This window comes from Channa argus, chromosome 5 (assembly GCF_033026475.1).
Source record: "Channa argus isolate prfri chromosome 5, Channa argus male v1.0, whole genome shotgun sequence".
Classification (NCBI taxonomy): domain Eukaryota; kingdom Metazoa; phylum Chordata; class Actinopteri; order Anabantiformes; family Channidae; genus Channa; species Channa argus.
In genome coordinates, this window is record NC_090201.1 from 3287256 (window position 1) to 3305840 (window position 18585).

General features: G+C 38.9%; 1 protein-coding gene across 2 annotated transcripts in view; it reads right to left on the reverse strand.

Annotated features, from left to right (window-relative positions):
• Positions 1-18585, reverse strand: part of ptprga (protein tyrosine phosphatase receptor type Ga) — a 451880-nt gene that overhangs the window by 168665 nt on the left and 264630 nt on the right. For both annotated transcript variants that reach the window (XM_067504881.1, XM_067504880.1), the window contains exons 3-4: positions 14913-15095; positions 4972-5120 (exon numbers count right to left, since the gene is read on the reverse strand). In XM_067504881.1, the coding sequence (XP_067360982.1) occupies positions 4972-5120; positions 14913-15095 (332 nt within the window). The remainder of the gene's footprint in view (positions 1-4971; positions 5121-14912; positions 15096-18585) is intronic.

Genomic DNA, 18585 nt, shown 5'->3' on the forward strand with positions numbered 1-18585 from the left:
AAAAAACCTTTTGCTCCTCCAACTGCAAAACGAAAACCAAAATAATTAACACCTAAAACCAACATGCTTAAATTTTTAAGGAAAACTGCACAGAATCAGACATTTCAGGCCACAATGATCCCCCTCAAAAATCCTGCAAAATTCTCTAGGGACTGATAAGTGTAATAATAATTTCACTAATACTAAGCTCCACTACCTTAAATGTTTTACTCAAAATAAACTCAGTGATACTGCTGAATATGAACATAGATCACAGAGTAATTATTTCAGCAGCATTTTCATGTTCCATCCTCATAAGTGCAGAGTATGTAATGGGCTCCTACTAATGTGTTTTTAAGTGTGTTTGATAACTGGATTGGCACTGAGTGCTGCTACTGAATACAAATTGCTAATGTAGAACAGTTTTACATAAACATGAAAGAGTGGGTCTGGCTGTGCCTGTGCCATCCAATTTTGTGCCACCTATTTGAAAGTCGGTTGAATTAATAAAATGTATAAATAAAGTAAAAGTGACAGCTCACAAAGTGCACCTACCAAACAGTCAACAGCAGTGTCCATCAAGACAAAAGTACAGAGAAAAGCTTTCAAAGCAACAGAAATCTCAAAGTTCCCAAATCCATTTCCAGGCCTATCTGTAGTAAATACACAGTTTCCACCTTTACCCTAAATAAGGTTTAACCATTCTTATGATAAGATCATGTATTGGCCTAGATATGTTTAATTTTATAAATTGAGAATAGCCACTAGCCTGCTTATTATTAGATACAGATGTACGGCAGATTTTTGAAAATCAAGTCAATATAGTTTTTCATGGGCTTTACACAGCTCAACAGAAAAGGTGAGTCATCTGGACCAGTGAGTTAGACATCTGCACCGCGAGCAGGCAGGACAGAGAAGATTAAACGCTGTAGATGTTTTCAGACACCAGAGATTATAAATACAGCACTAAAATAATGACTTTAGAAGAGAGCTTTGGTGAGTTGTATGGATGTGAACAAATCTACATTACAATAACATAAGTACCCATTCTACTGTGCTTGTAGTTGTGTTTCAAGTGAGCTGCATTTCTTTTAGATCCTAAAAAGTAAATCATGGATTAAATTTCTCGAAATCACAAAGCATTTTGCTTCTAATAGCTCATGCTGCAGAGGCTGGCAATTTGTCTTGGAATAAGGGAAAAAAATCTAGAGTCATGTTCTTTGCTTTTTTACAAAGAACAACGAAGGAAATGCTTAATGCAGCATTCCATTTGATTTCCCAGACATGACGCAATCACTTCGGCTCTTTAAATGTGTACAATAACAGCTGTAGTCTGAGTGAAGCAAGGTTTGACTTCATGAGTCAAGACTGAGCACTCTTTCAAAGTTATCATCACGCAACTCAAGTAAGTGCAAGGCTAATCCCATCTCATACATTACAGCTCAATATTAGTGGTGTTATTTTATAAAAACCACGAGGTAATATAGAGGTAATATCTAGGTAATAACATGGTAATAGAGGTTATAATATCTTCGTAATAACAAGGTAATAGGTAACTGTGAGAGAAATTTCCTGCATCCTACAAATGCAAAATGCCTGTTCATGGTGAACAAATGCATTCTTTGAACTCTGCTTTCGCACCTCAGCAGACCTTCTGTCTTTAGACCAGAGCTTCATCAGGAAGCTGTCCCAGCAGGAAACACACAAGAGATGAGTAGTCTCACAGACTTGCTAATTAGATTACTGAACACTGTGTATTCACCTGTATGTATGTTCTGCCCTTCCTCTTGTGTTACGGTCGGCACCGACCCATTTTCAGTTTTAAATGCATAAAAGAACCATATACATTTGTTTATTACATCAAGGCTTTTTGACTTTGTCAGTAACCTCTATTTCAACAAAATAAAAAAAAAATTAAAACTTCTAACTAAATTATGAAATGCTCTTATTAAAATTATGACCTTTGTGATGTTAGGGTCGGTTTCGACCCACTTCTAAATATAAGGTTATAAAGCAATATTTACAGCAAAAACTGAAATAATAAGTGCACTGTCAGCCTAAGCACTGACAGCCAGCTCCTCCCCCAATCATGTGAGCTTTAGGTGACTCTTGTTTTCCTCTATAGCTGCACAAATACAGAACAAACAAACAAACTTGGACGCGTCCAGACGTGTGAATTCAGTATTGAATTGGTGACTTGCAGAGTTCACATGTCCAATTTACAGCTTCAAAAATTAGAAAGATTTTCAATGAGCCAAGTACTGGATGGTATTTTTGGTGAAAATGAGGAAGTAAACACAGAGGAACAAAGCGGAAAAAATGTCCATGGTGACACGTGGAAAGACATTGATGAGAAATACCTAGATGCTTACATTGGTGTTCCTCAAATCCTGCAATGAGGCCACTGATAGTCTCTAGGACGTATCAACAGGCAGAAATATTTTTCGGGCAACAATGTCACTTATGGTGTAAAAATCTGGGCAGCCTGTGATTCAAAAACAAGCTATGCCTGGAATTTACAGATTTACACAGGCAGAGCTGCTGGTGGCATCCCAGAGAACAATCAAGGAAAACGTGTGGTCCTCGATATGACTACTGGACTGCAGAGTCACAATATCACTTGTGTTTTTTTTTTGTACCAGCTATGACCTTGGACAAAAGCTCCTCAGGAGGAAACTTTTAGTGAAGCTTTAGTGAAAGGATTTTATTTTTTGGCTTTTTCTTGAAGTAAATGTATACGGGTCAAAACTGACCCGTAACACCACAGATGTTACCATTGTTAAATTTTATTTATTTTTTTTAATAAACTGAACCAAATTATTAAAGTGATGTGTTCTAACATTCCTCAATAATGGCAAGGTAACAAAACAATCTTATATTTATTTATATTTTTCTATTGAGGGTCATTTTACAATATTTTTATATTCAGATTGAGGGGTATGCTGACAAAAAAAAACCCCAAAAGGCCCACACCTAAAACATTAAACCTAATATTTTCATGGAAAAAGAAGCCTAACAAGGTAACCAAGAAATGAGAAACAAATTGGATGATAAATAATTGTTTTTTTTTTGTGTATTTTACGGCTGATTTAGGACACGGGTCAAAACTGACCCATTAACACAAGGGATGGTCACAGAAAGCTAACACAAGAGGAAGGTAAGGTTGACTTGAGTCATTCCTTTATCCTTTTTTGAGGATTCAGCTGCTAAGTTGAGTGGTTAAAGTGGCGACTATGGCGCAGGACGGTAGAGTGGTTGTCCACCAATCTCACAATCCCCGGCTCCTCTGGTCACATGTTGAAGTGTCCTTGAGCAAGACACTGAACCCCAACTTAGTTGCTCCCGGTGAGTGTTGGCCAGCTGCATAGCAGCTCCCCCATCGGTGTATGAGTGTAAATGGGTGAATAAGAAGCAGTGTAAAGCGCTTTGAGTGCCAATAGTTAGGAAACCGCTATGTAAGTGCAAACAATTTAAAACACACCCATAAGCTGCAAAACCTTGTTAATCTGATTGATCCACTCTTGGGTGTATTTCTGTTCTGCTGTGTGTGTTTCTCCCTCTTGCTGATTAAACTCACCATAACCAAGACTGTGAACTGCCTCCTAAACTTGCCTTAAAGTTTTTGCCACTACAGTAACAAGGTAATATTAAGTTTTTTTGTTTATGTTTAATATATTCTTTGTCATATTATAATACAACCGTGACCTCAAATGGATTTAGTTGTGAGGAGCACTACAAATATTTCCATGAAATTAAGTTTTACATTTTATAGCTAGCATTAATTGTACATACAGAAACTGCCATGAGTGGCTCCAGGTAATAATTATAGCTATTAGTGGTTAGTTAAGATGTATAAGATGTCGTCCACCTGAGTGCTTCTACCTCCACTCTTATGTGTCACCTTATGTTCCTGCCTCTTCTGGAAGAAAGTGTTCACTACAGCCATTTCCATCCTCTTTGCAAAGTCTACCACCATCTGTCCTTCTGTGTTCCTGTCCTGAAGACCAAACCTGCCCATCACATTCTCATCACCTCTGTTCCTTTCACCTTTATGTCCATTGAAATCTGCATCAATCACCACTCTCCCACCTCTGGGGATGCTCGGAATCAGTTCATCTAACTCACTCCAGAATTTCTCCTTCTCTTCTAACTCACATCCTACCTGTGGGGCATAACTACCAACAAAATTGTACACCTTCTTCAACCAACAGTTGTCCAATTTCCACTGGTACCCTGTAGATGGCGGTCGTTGTTTACCGGGGCCCCGACCGATCCGGTATGGGAGTCATTTTCGGTGTGAAAATCACGATTCGCATTTTTAATTTGGCACGTGTTTTACGTCGGATGCCCTCCCCAACACAACCCTCTGCATTTATCCAGACTTGGGACTGACACAACAAGACAATTATAATGTCATGGTATCACCCACTATTACTATGCTAATACCTAGATACCAGCCCTGCATTACCTTTGCATTTCCAAAATATTACCCCATTGTGACTGTGGCGCAGGAAGGTAGAGCAGTCGTCCACCAATCTCACAGTTGTTTGTTCAATCCCCGACTCCTCTGGACCCCAACTTAGTTGCTCGTGGTGAGTGTTGGCCAGCTGCATAGCAGCTCCCCCATGAGTGTGTAAGTGTGTGTGTGATTGTGAGTGCAAATGGGTGAATAAGAAGCAGTGTAAAGCGCTTTGAGTGCCAATATGTAGAAAAGCGCTATATAAGTGCAGAACATTTATTACCCTGCTGGCCAGATGATAATAGCCATTCTGAATGTTTAAGACCACTGAATGCTGCATCTGCCCAAAGAACTGTTTCAGAGTCAAGAGCAACACCTCAGCATCTTATAGATATCATTCTATATATATTTCCAAAGAGCAAGGTCAAATAGTTTTTCTTTCTTTAACATGTATTTCTTTTGGACCATATTGAAAGTCTCAACATCTCAATCAACAATCCTGAACATGTCAGGGCTATGTGTATTCAGCTTACCTCCACGGGGTAACGTCGGCCATTGATGCTGTGTTCAGAGCCCTCAGACCCATTGCTTGGACCCCAGTGAAACTCCACTTTTTCTGCCTTAAATCTCCCTGGTAAGCCTGCTCCCCGAACAAAGTAATCATCCTTCAACATAATAGCCACTGCAAAAAAGACAGAAGAACAGGGAAAAACAGAGTCAGAGCGGGAGAGTGTATGATCATACATCACTGAACATCTTTTCACACATACACAGTAATCATTTCTCTCAGAGAAACAGACAACAGAAAATCTTTGTGTGTTGTGGATCTCATGGCAAAATTCAAAGGTCGCTGGAAACACAATCAAAGCTTGTGTGAAGACACATACACAGTGTAAAACCTCTTTAAGGTTTAAAGAGACACAGACAAAGGGAAGCATTTTGAGGACATGCTAAAGTGTTTATCTTTTAAATTAGCTCTGAAGAAGACGTGCTCAAACAAAACCATTTCTGTCATTTTCTTTCAGCCTTCAAGGCAAGTTCTCAAATAAGGGGCTAATTTGCCAAGCAAAATCAAGCTCTACAGCCAGTGCAAATTGCTCCTGGAAGATCCTTTGTTATTTCATCTCGTTGCTGGAATATAGTGAGTATTAAGAGGGGGCCTTATTTTCACATTCACAAATGGCTTTGAAAGGATTCCCATGTTCTATTAACCAATGGAGCAGCCTTCTTCTCATACTTCATCAGATAGTCCTGTCCCGTTTATAGAGGAAGCACTCGCGCGAAGAGACCGAGCTGGTTCATCATCTAGATTTTGGCGAGAAGACTCTGAGTCATGAATTATCATGTGAATGTGCAGACTATACAATTCTGGTCTTTCCCATTTTTTCTGTAGCTCTTGCAGTATTGGCTCCACATTCTTCCATTCATTCTAGCATCTACATCAAGTATCTGCATGACTGCAGTTGCTCAACTCCTGTACTTCTGTTTGTGTATTGCTATTAGCTGATGGGGTGTCAATCCACCACTATCAGCGCATATTCATCTTCTGAACTGTACATACGTCAAAGCATTTTATTCCAAAGGCAGTTTTTTCACAGTCCTGTTCAAAATGGAGTCGAGGTGTCGTTGAGTAATCCACAAAAATTATGCAGTATGCAAACAAAGGTGCAGCTCCTGTAGTCATTAAATACCAAGATCCAGTACTAACACACAATCTGCAGCTATTCCCTGATGCTATGCTAAGATGACAGTGTCTGTGAGCAGGAAATTAATTCAACACCAACCTTTTAATTTTTATTATTATGACAAAAAGAATAATGTAATGAAAATATAGGGAAATTGCTTTTTTAAACTATAAAAAATACTCTCTGGACAGCTTTTACACTCCACCAATGCATGGTGGGAAGTCTGCTAGTTTAAAAGTTTAATGAACTTTCAGCAGTTTATTCTATCAACTTATAATTTAAAATTGAAAGACCTCAAGTCAGAACAATTAATGTTTCTAAGTTGTAAAGTGGTCTGAAGTTTGTTCAACTAAAAGATGTTAGTGTACATGATGATACTTTGGTAGTAGTGCAATATACCCAAATGTTCTAAGTAATAAAACAGAACTCAATCTTATGAGTACTATTTACTGAAACTGTTAAAGTATAAACAGACTGTGGCCTAACTTAAATAAGAAGGACTTTGTGAGACTTTACAATTACGTGATCTGTGTCCTCTTTCACTCAAACATGCTCAGAAAAGTTCTTTTCTGTGTGAATGTCATAGTTTGTTTGTTCATCTTCCAAACTCAGCTTTATTTATGCAGTTTTAAGACACTTTGTCACCCTGTCTGACAGAGCTGACCCTAAAGGCCTGTAAACAAATCATATTCTTCTTTACAAAATAACTGGTTTCACTTCTATTTGAGAGGTTCAGGATGTAGTTCAAGAAATAAGCACAGAATGCATTTGATGGTATACTCTGTGCATGTAAAACCATTTTAGCAGTTTGACAGCAGTTTATTATTAACTGTTTCATACATTTTGTGAACATTCTCATTCCATTTATGTGTCTGTTGATTTCACATTCACTCTAAATAAGTTAAAGTTGATCTGTGAAGAAAAATGCAATTCATGTCTCTGAATTGAGACTGTTGTGAGGGAGGTGCTGAGGGCTTATCCAGCCTGTGCCTGCCTGATTTCACAGCTCCATCACAGCATTCAGTAGCATCTCCACCAGGTGATTCCACCACAGATAAAATGCTCATCTGTCATTTAGAAACAGTGCAGAATCCATGCATAATTCATGGCAAAAACGCAGGGACATTTGTCTTGTTAGCCATGCATTATGGAGCGAGGGAGAGCAGAAGCTGTGCGCCATTTTGTTTCACAGCTGTTGTTTGTGTTAGCATTTTTACATGGCTCTCTACATGCTGTGGAAACCCAAATCCACTGAAATTATGCTCTGCTGTATTTCTTACTTTCCAGGTGGCCGTGATAACCATCTCTTTTTTTCTTTGCGAGGTGCATGGTGGCCTCAGGGAGATGGCTTTAGTAGCTTAAGGCCTGGAGACGCTCAGCATCAGATGTCTCAGAGAATTTTTCATCAACACCGCGATGATGAGCTTGACTCTTTTCTGTCTATGTCGCTCACTCACATCTTACTGTTTGTGCTAGCGGGTGTCAGTGCTAGTGATCATCCACCTGAAGGTCAAATGGCCAGTCTGCCCCCACAGGGATTGACAACACACTGTGTGCGTGCTTTGCTTTATTGAGCTGCTTACACTCAAACAAACGGATGTCTCACATCTCAGCGACATACTGCCGCCCGCTCATGATGCAGTGGCAGGGAGGAGGACAGGACATTTACGCACTCTCTTTGACCTTTTCACCTTAATCAGTCACTGAAAATTGGAAACAAAAATGGGCACAGCATCGAGGCTAGAGAGAGAATTTGCAAGCACCGAAAGATTCTTTGTTCAGCTCTCCTGTCTTTCTCCTCTCTTATGGCCAAACTGTGATGAGGATTATTGCTAGGAGAGCCACACATGTTTTAAAGGTTTTTAACATACTAAACACAACATATTCATGCATTATATGTTATCACTATGAGCAGATTCCCAAAGCTTCCAGTCTTAGTGCTAAGCTTTAAAGACGAAGACAATAAAGAAACAGGTGTTAGGTAGTAAACAGGTACATTTTCCAAATTGTGAGTGGTTGTTTTAATGTCTGCCATCACATTTGCTTTTTGGACTCCTAATTTCACCGAGCTCCAGCATATGCTGAGCATATTTGTGTTGTAAGATGATATCAGCTGGGGGATGGACAGGACACTGGCCCTGTGCACATTGAAAACAGCCTTTTTCTGAGTGACAGAATGATCTGAAGCATCAACAGTTATCAAATCACAATGTTGTAGTTTTTTTAACAATTGTGAACAATAAAATGTTAAACACAATAAGCATAGTCCAGCGGTGTATAGTCCCCTTTTGATCTTAAACCCAAAGCGAACAGCAAAAACAAATGAATTGGCTTTGTTGTTCTAATACTTTTGGAGGCGACTTCATGCACATTGCATTCAGTGCATTCAAAGTTTCAGACCCCCTTCATTGTTTTTCTCATTAATCCACATTCATTTTAGAAGGTTTTGCAAATATGTCAAAAAAGAATAGTCTGAAATATAAATGGTAATTGGACCCTTATACAGTGCTTTTATCCAAAGTGCTTTACAATGTGGATTCCCATTTACCCATTCACACACACACTCACACACCAATGGTGGTGGCTGCCACACAGGTTGCTCACCTGATCCGCCAGGAGCAACTTAGGGTTCAGCCCAAGGGGACATCGGCATGAAACTGGGACTGGGGATCAAACCACTGACTCTGTGCTCCTTGGACGATTGTCTTACCAACAAAGTCCACCCGTGGAATATTAAATTGATTGGACATAATTTGGAAAGACACAGACTTCTCTATAGAAGTTCTCACAGCTGACATTGCAGAGTGTATCACAGCAAAAGCCATGATGTCAAAGGAACTGTCTGCAGAGGTCAGAGACAGGATTATTACAACCCACAGATCTGGGGAAGGCTACAAAAACTTTCAGTTGCCCCGTAGGTTCAAGAGCACAGTGGCCTCCATTATTCTCAAATAGAAAACTATTCTAAGAGCTGGTCACCAGGCCAAACTGAGCGGGGAGAAGTGATCAAGAATGTACAGAACAACTCAGTGAATGTCATAAAGTGGCCCAACCAGAGCCCTGACTTCAACTTTATCAAACATCTCTGTCCCCATCCAACCGGACTGAGCTTGAGAGAATTTCCAAGAAATAATGGTAGAAAATCCCCGAATCCAGTTGTGCAAAGCTTGTCACGTCATGTATTTATAAGACAAATGACAAATGTATTGAATGTGAAAATACATTATTATAATATACATGAACGTCAATGAAATAATTCACTATTTACAGGCTTCTGAAAAAGACAAAACACAGTTGATAGCCTGCCGCAACACTCACTTAGTGTAAGACAACCATTTAGATGAAAACTTTTCATTTACCAAAAAGATCCTTCCTGCTCACCCTTAAGCTCAGTCCTAATAATATTTTTGATCCAAACAACATATTTGTATTATGTGAACAAAACATATTAACAGATTTCACACCTAAATCATTTGTTTTGTATAAATTGTGTTATACAGTAGTAGTACTAGTAGAAATAACCACTGAACTGATTATGCTTCAATACAACATATTCGTCATTGATGTTTTCATATTTATTGTTCATTTGCTTTTTCTCAGGATGCAGTGGGATATTTAGGTGGCACCCCTGCTCGTGCCGTTGCATATAGAATTGCTTAGCACTTATTGCTGAAAGCTGTCTATGCAGCACTTTGATCCCTTAGTTTTCACCCATCCTTTGATGCCAGAGGTGTCCTTTGGCCTTACTACTGGACGCTCCACAAGAACCACTATTTGATGCCTTGGAAACGACAACATCCGGCATTGATGCTGCACTTTGGCTCAGTATTGGACGTTCCAGAAGCGTCACCTTGTGGCGCTGGGGGAACGACTTCATATAAACACAAAAGCTGTGATAGAGTTAGAGGGTAAGGTTACTTTAATGGGGGATTTCACAAATATTCTAATTGCTTTCTATGGCTTTAGTTTAGGGTGTAAATGGAAATCAGTGCTTTTAAACTTCCCTTTGACTTCCCTATATTAAAATAGTTCTTCAATTCTAGCTGAAAACCTCTTCCAGATGACATCACTTGGAGGAGTTTTTCATTATTAAGAGTTCAGATGATATCATCAGGGGGAGCTCTCGAAATGATGATTACGATGATTATCTGTTTTGTAAGAAACAAGATAACATAATCTCAACTAAAGATTTCTCCAAGTGATATCATCAGTTAGAAGCAGAGAGATATTTTAATGTAGTGAAGTTGGAGGAAACTTTAATGGCATTCATTGATACTGATATGATACTCAAACTAGACCCAAAAGAAGCAGCTTCAATACTGGTGAAGGTCCCCTTTAAGAGACAACATGGTTACGGGTTAACCACTAAAGCTTCAGGGTAAAGTTATATTACAACATAAATCACAAAGAACAAAATGCTACAAACGGTGACAGCAGGACACATGTACTTTCTTACATAGTAACCACGTGCACCACGTTAGGTCCCATTCACCAATAAAAGAATAAACATCTCGTACTACAGTCGAACCCTGTCTCCTGTGGAAAAGTCTGGTGTCTTGTTGTATCATCCACCACCACTTTTTCCTATAGGGAAAAGTCACAAGTATTTGCAACCTGTGATTTATGTTACCTGCTCCACTCTTTGATGCTTCTTTACAACAGTTGTCTACAGCACATATCTAAGTTAAAGACTGACACACCAGAAGCATGAGTAGGGGAGATTTATTATTTGTTTTAGTGCCTGAATGAGCATTGTTGAAAATATTATCAATGTAGAAAATGACCAAAGATATCCTTTAAAGTAGCATAGACGTGTATTTTGACTCCCATTCCTATTCATGTATTTAATCATTGCTTTTCATTACTGAAGCCATCATGCATTTCAACTAGAATGCAAATCAGCTCTCTGACATTATATGACTTGAACCCCAGGAACTCATAAACAGCTGCAGGAGCCATATTTTTAATTTCCCTCGCCATTTCCTCTGTGTAGCTGTTTTGAAAGTTAGTTGACATTTGCCAGAGTGGATAAGTGTATAATTAACGCTTCGGCTGCAACGACAAATGGCACTGTTATATGAAAGGCTTAATAAACAGCAAGCATTATAGGGTATTTTACCAGACCAGTTGACATATTCAAATAGGCTGTGTGTGATGATGTGTGGTTAGTACCAGATAGAACTGGCAGTATGATGCAAGTATATTTAGAGAAATCCTGGAATAGTTTATGGTCACTTAATGTGTTACATTGGATTTGTGTCTCTGCAAAACTTTGTCCTGTCATGAATGCAAATGAATGCTTTGTGCTGACAGTGGGAGACAGAGAGAAAAAGCAAAAGAACGGCTATGACAGCAGGTAGAGAAGAGCTCTACGCAAGACTGTTACTGTTTTTCCTGTAAAGCAGCTCAGCAGCAGGTATAGAAGATGTTACACCATTTAATAGATATTTAATCCAATAACATTTAAAAATACAATCACCTGTTTGCAGATGTGGTCACATGTCTGCTATGAGCATAAAGTTTAATAAGATGAGCACAAAATATCACAACAAGCTTAAAAACTGAACTGCCCTCTATGCAGAATCTGCTACAAGCTGCAATATTTTACACTGGACAGAACGTGTTGGGCAAAAGAAAACAACACATTAGTATTTTGCTATATTTACAGCCTTAGCTTAGCTCTGCAAATACCCTGGCAATCAGCCTGTTATATTTTGTAGGATCAAGTGTGAAGGTGGAAATACTGGTATAAAGCTGGCGCTAAAAGAAAAGCCTTAGGGTGCAGCAGAATCTAAATCAATTGCCTTAAAAGAAGTTTAGCACTCGGCTAGTTCTCTGCTCCATCCTATATTTAGTATGCGCGTCACTTCTGCTCACATGAGACTTATCTTACCACTGTCACAGTGTACAACACTGTTTATGTGTAGCCACAGTGTTGCACAGCTCAAAATGCCTGCACATCACGTCAAGCGAACATTAACGCTGGCTCTCACATTTTAGATTTTTAATGTTGAACCTTTAGCTTGTCTAGGCTGCATGTAATTGTGTATGAGACTGTTCTTCTGAAGTAAACGTCAGCGCCAGTTTTTCAGCCAGCGCCTACGTGGTTAATTGTCAGTAATATTTGGGACGTATGATTAATTTAACTTCAACATTTAAATTTGCATTTCGTTCTAAAACACAAAAGAAAAGATAAGAAGGGCTCTTTCTTTGTGCAGTGCAATTGTAACTGGAAATTGTCAATTTAGATATCTAAAGATATCTTGGAACTCTTGGTGGGTGTATAGACTTCCTGCAGCATATTGGATAGTTTATGAGTTTGCAAGATAATTATATTACTTTCATTTCTTATTAAAGAAAAGTTCTGGTCATGCTGTAAATGAGTTGTATTGTCAGCAATCCCCAAATAGACACCTAAAGCAACAGTGAATCTCCTGTACTCACATTTAGTGTCTGTGAGTCTGCAACCTGGATTTATTTATTCATCTGTACTATAAAAAAACTATTAATAACACATCAGCCAGACACTCCCCTCCACTGGATGATGTGTTTCTTCATTCCAAAACATGTGAAAAACATTTTAAAACGTAAACCAGCACTGCACATGGAAGAGAGGGCTGGTAGAACTATGGTGATTCTTAATAGATAGGACAATATTTTGTCTTGTGACAAACTTCTTCACTCATGTGCTTTAGAAATAGAAAATATCACCTAGTGTCTGGTTGACATTTTTTGAACGCTGTTTACATTTATAGAGCAAATCCAAGACTGGATGTGATTGGAGAAGTCTCGTTGTAAGTTTTAACATCTGTGTGATGATTGTTGACAATATGATTTATTCGAAAAATTCATTAAAACTATCCTTTAAATCATTTATCGGTTGTGCATGCTAGGTTTCTGTAAACTCTGCTACTTCCCTGGCAACAGCCTCTTGGAAATAAAGTTTTTCCATGGAAGCTGGAAGGATCCTGATCTCCCACACATCACTGTAACTGCAAAGTACAACATCCTGGAAATCAGCTATTCTCTGTTTTCTCTTTGTAAGTTGACCTATGATCTGCCTTTGTGTGTCGGCCTTATGTTAAGACTGTGACGGCATAAAGGCCATAACATGAGCTGCCTGTCGAGAGCAACTCTTAGAAAGCAAATAGGTGCATTTGACAAAATAGCAATCTATTGCTTTAACGTGATTTATTACATTATGATACTGTACGGTAACGTTAAGTGGTGCAGACTGAAATATCTCAACCCTCTCGGCCGACCCCTGTATGTAAATGGTCTGCACTTATAAAGCACTTTTCTACCTATGGGCGCTCGAATCGCTTTACACTGCTATGTGTTAACTAATGACACCGTTCACCACTACAAACCTCTCTTTATACGTAAAAACACCTCAGTTTTGTCTTAGCACTCAATACGTCATGTGTGCCAAGCTGCACCACACATCCATAGTAGGACTCACCACATTAAACTAGAGTCAGATGTGCTTATTTTACTTCTGATAGCAGTTAGGTTAAATCAAACAGCTCTCAAAGCTAAACTTTCTTTTTGTGGTCTCAGATATGTTCATAGAAAAAAATTAATTTAGTTTTCCATAGCTAAGTCAGGTAATATCAGAATATGACAATTAGGTTAGGCTATTCACAGTTTGTAGAACTTTGTTTTTTCAAAAATCTGCTTAATGCAGCAACAGTAAACCTAAAGACAAATTGGCAATTTATTCGACTGTGTCATCACATGCAACTCTCAAATTCCTGATTGAAAAAATGATGGGATGTGAAACATCACTCTGCAAAACACACAGCTGTGCTCTGGGCAGCACTCAAGAGTGCTGTCAACAGCTATGCCAACCACCTGTGGCCTCTGCCTCTCAACAGCCTTTCAACTCCATTTCTCCACTAAGGGGAAAGGATCATCCATCTTAGTGACAACCTGGAATTGTGAAAAATACCTGTGGCTGACAAGGAGGGTCTTCAAGATGCCAAGCGAGCTGAATGCAGATGGGCTGCTGCTGAATCCTACAGACAGTGACACCTGCCATGGCACTTGCACTAATATGGTTTGCAGCATGTCTGAATGAGGACAGGATGTGTAATCTTCATCATAAATGACTGGCTGCATACTGCACCTGTCTTAGTTTATAATCATGTGAAGGGAAGTTATGCAACAGATGTTTGACATGAAGACATCTGTCAAAATGAGCTAAAACTATTAGGGATGTCACACTGGAGCCTTTAATTGTCTTAGGACCATGGTCTGTCACTGCATCATATGGTTATAAACATTCTGTCATAAATAACTAGCAGCATTTTATTTGACAAAAATGACTCTGTCACGCTGACTACGTTATGTTATCCTAATTTTGGTGTCATGTTCACTGACAAATATAATAAAAGATCTCAAAAGATAATTCAGTCAGAAAAATTGATCATTTTTTTTATATTTTTAACAAAGTTATAAAGTAATTGTTGAGACACCATACCAGGCATGAAAAATGAGTAGTGAACAGCAGAATACTTTATCAAATAATCTAAGCCAGGAGAGCAGGAGGGGAAAAAGACAGCGAGCGTGTCCAGATGTTAATGAGAATCCTACATGGGTAAAGTTTTTCTCCTAAGCTTTATTACTCTGTAAAAGACTGCATGGACAAATAGTTCAACTTGAGAACATTTCTCATTGTAACATTACAAATAATTTTGGAATTTCCCGATCTACAGTACAAAAAAGGCTTTCTCCATATAAATCAAAAACATATAAACCAGGATAAATTCCATCAGTAACAACTGCACCTGTTTTGCCAGTGTTCTTCATAGATGTCTTATTAGATGATTCTGTGTCAAAGCCCTCAAGTGTCAGTTCCTGATATTCTGTAGATGCTTTGGTATCCTGGTCCACAATGTTGATTGGTGACTGGTTCCTCTCTCTGCATCCTGGGTAGGCAGATGCCCAGCCCTCATCAGGCCCATAAATACCTGAGGAAGGCAAGGAATCCAGGATTAGAAATACATTATCAAACCGAGAAGGCTTTAAAAGACTACAGCAGAGAAAAATGACATTTCAAAACCATCTCATGTCCCCTGAAATCAGCTGACAGCGTGCACTGCCAAGTCATCTGAATTCCAATTAATCATTGCTCACAGAATAAATTTATAAAAAGCCCCAAACTGACACAGCTGCTGAAAAGGAAAAACATTTTCATTTATGTGGTAAATACAAATTTTCAAAATGTCATTTTCAAAGGCCATGACTTGTCCTCGGCTGCCTTTTTCGAACATGATACATATAGAATAAATTCTGTATTTGGTTTTGCACTGACCTCCTTCTCAGAGGAGAAGCAGCCCCCCCCCCCACCATCAGTGTCAATCACATCGTTACTGAGCTGACAGAAAACCCTAAATCAAGTCAGATGAGTGGGGAGGAAGCCATTGTGTGTGACTATGTGTATCAATGCATATGTGTGTGCGTGTGTAGAGAGACAGCGTTTGACAGTAAATGTCCACAGAGTGAAAGCCTGAGGCCAGATGAGCACTGAAGTCATTTTTTACAGAGGCTCTGAGATAAAGAAAGTCAGGACTCAAATGTCGCAGGCCACTGATTTTGAGTGTTTACTCGAAGGGTTGCAGCTGCTGGGCACACTGAGGGGCTCGCCCTCGCACTGTGTCTGACCACTGAGATCCAAACCAGCAGCAAGAGGAGAGCAGTTGAAAATTAAATATGTTCATGAGAATAGTAACACATTCTTTATCCATTATAAAACTGTTCCTCAAACTCAATCAAAACCATACTGACTTAACCAATTCAAAACAAATCTATTATGGATCTGGATGTAGAAGATAAAATCCAAAAGATTCTGCAAACTTTATTAGTTTGTCATCCAATTAGGCAAAGTCTTTAGTTGTACACATGAAGATGTTCTGTAACTCCAAATATATTTATTATTTTATTCAAATGAAAAGACACACAGTTTCATTCCCATTATTGTACTGTTACCCAGGTACAATAGACACAATCTCACTTCCCAGTAGATCATAACCCTACCCCTCATTTTTGAGTGCTCCCTCATTTTCCCCTCAAAACACAGTCATAAGGGGCAGTGGTTGACATATCTACCCATGAAACTGGACGACCTTTCAGGACCACTATGCATCAAAAAATCTGTCTTGTTTGCTAAGAAGTCCCCAGTAAAACACAGGGACACCCGTCACAATACGCAGTTAGCAGTAGTGGATAGCAACACTTTCTCCTACCTGCACTGCTTTTACAGAAGTGACGCGATGCCAAAAGGATTGAAAATGATCTGGAAATGTGAATGTGAAAATGTGGGACTGTGACGCACGAACACTCATCATTTTAGTTAACATTAGAGGTTAGTTCACTAACTGGCTTTCTAACATTGGATAAACTGATATTGGGGATTATTTTTATTATTCTATTTTATTATTATTATCCTAACAGTTAATAGAGAAATATGGAAAAATACTTCCATCAATTCATAACCTTCAGTACCTAGTCTGCCTCTGAAATCGTTCTGTTTGATGGGCTCCATAGCTTTAAATGGTACAAATATAGCGCTTTTCTACCTTTTGGTATCCAAAGCACTTTACACTGCTTCTCATTCATCCTTTCACACTCACAATCACACACACTCTCACACACCAATAGGGGCTTACACTCACCAGGAGGTGAGTGGGGTTCTTGCTTAAGGACACTTTGACATGAGAGCGACTGCACTACCTTCTGCACCGCAGTCGCCCTGGTACCATGGTAGCTTTACCATTCAGCCTTCTACCACATCACATATGCATACAAAAACCAAGATTTAGGGCCAAGGGGAAGTTTTGGAGTTGGGGCAAAGTGTCTAGCTTGATAGCTTCAGTTTTGCTCTAATCAGACCAAAGAACCTTTAGCCAGTTGACATCGGGGACTGTCACCAGACTTTTGACAAATGAATGACAAACTTTCTGACAGGTTTGACTTGTGTGTTCCTGTTTAAAAAGTGATTCGCCAGTAACTGGATCTTCCACTTCTAGGTACAGATGTATATATACTCCAATATTTTGTCCACCTCATTCATTTTAAATAGGGTGGCTAAAACATTAGAACCACCTCTTCTTATGATACACTCCAGTATGACGCCACTACCCAGCTTGACCTCAATAATAAACAGACAGTAGAACTATCACCTTTCTGACAGTTTCGACCTAAAAACTGAGAAATTATACCATAGTAAAATTAGAATTCATAGCAGAACTGCTGTATAGAATTGCCTTAGATTGTACAGGTGTACATAATAAAGTGGCCAGTGAGCGTAGATGTAATTTAAAAAAGTAAACAGAAGATGAGAACTTAGCAAGACAAAAATTTGTTTAGTCATCAACACAAAAACTAAGCATTAATCTTACAGTAAGTTTGTCTATCCGCGTCCTGTCTTCAACTGCTAGTACGAACTGGTTTCATTTTTTCACATCAGAACATTCAAGTCACTGCTATACTCCCAGCATGGGGCCTAACAACAATGAAATACCCCCAAAAAAGTTAATGAGGTGAGACAGACTTTGACATGACATTTGAAGAAGTTCTCTATTCAATTTAGTTTTACACCAAACTACTGTACGATTCCTGCATTTAGTTATTTTTATGTGGCTGCACACTTATGCCTATCTCAGGCTTGTGATATGTGATAAAAAACCTAGATAATAGGCCACACGACCCTAATTAATTGCTCTACATTCAGCCCTTCATTCAGATATTCTCCTTTGTGTTGGGCTCCGAGCTGCTTTGCTTCAATGCCATTTCCCATTCAAGCAGCGATGTGAGCAGCACAGACCTATAATTCTCCTGTCAGTGGAAACTAATTGAGCTCTGTGATGTGGAGGACGAGACACAAGCAGTTAAAAGCAATTTTCATTAGAACGTGACTAAAAATCAGACAAGGTGTATTGCATTGGTATTTTCTTGGAATACTTTCAGTAGAGAAATTGCCTGAGTTAATACAACTCTTTAAAATAGCAGTTGTTCGTCCTCTGAATTACTCCTGTGGTGGACTGTGAGAAAGGCCAATGCAATAGTAGTACTGTTATAAGCTTATCAATTTTGCTTTACTGTGATTCATTTTTGACGAGATTTAATCTGTGAAAGACTTTGTTTCACTTTGTAGATGGGTAGTTGACATTAGTATGAATATTCATATATATAAAAGAGGCAATACACCCATTTCTAACTGCACAGTACTAATGAGTTTGGTGATACTTGTAAGTGTGATTTTCCAATAACATTTATATTGTACATAGACAAAAATAAAGATGCAATCCAGTCAAATCTTCTGGCCTCTCGATGGTAATGTTACAATCCTGTTCCCATGTTTAGTTGTTCTAGCTCTATTTCCTGTCTTTGGCTTTTATTTTGTTGCTCCTCCTGTTCCCTTCATGTTAGTCTGTTTGGTTTCTTCACTTTCCTGTTTGT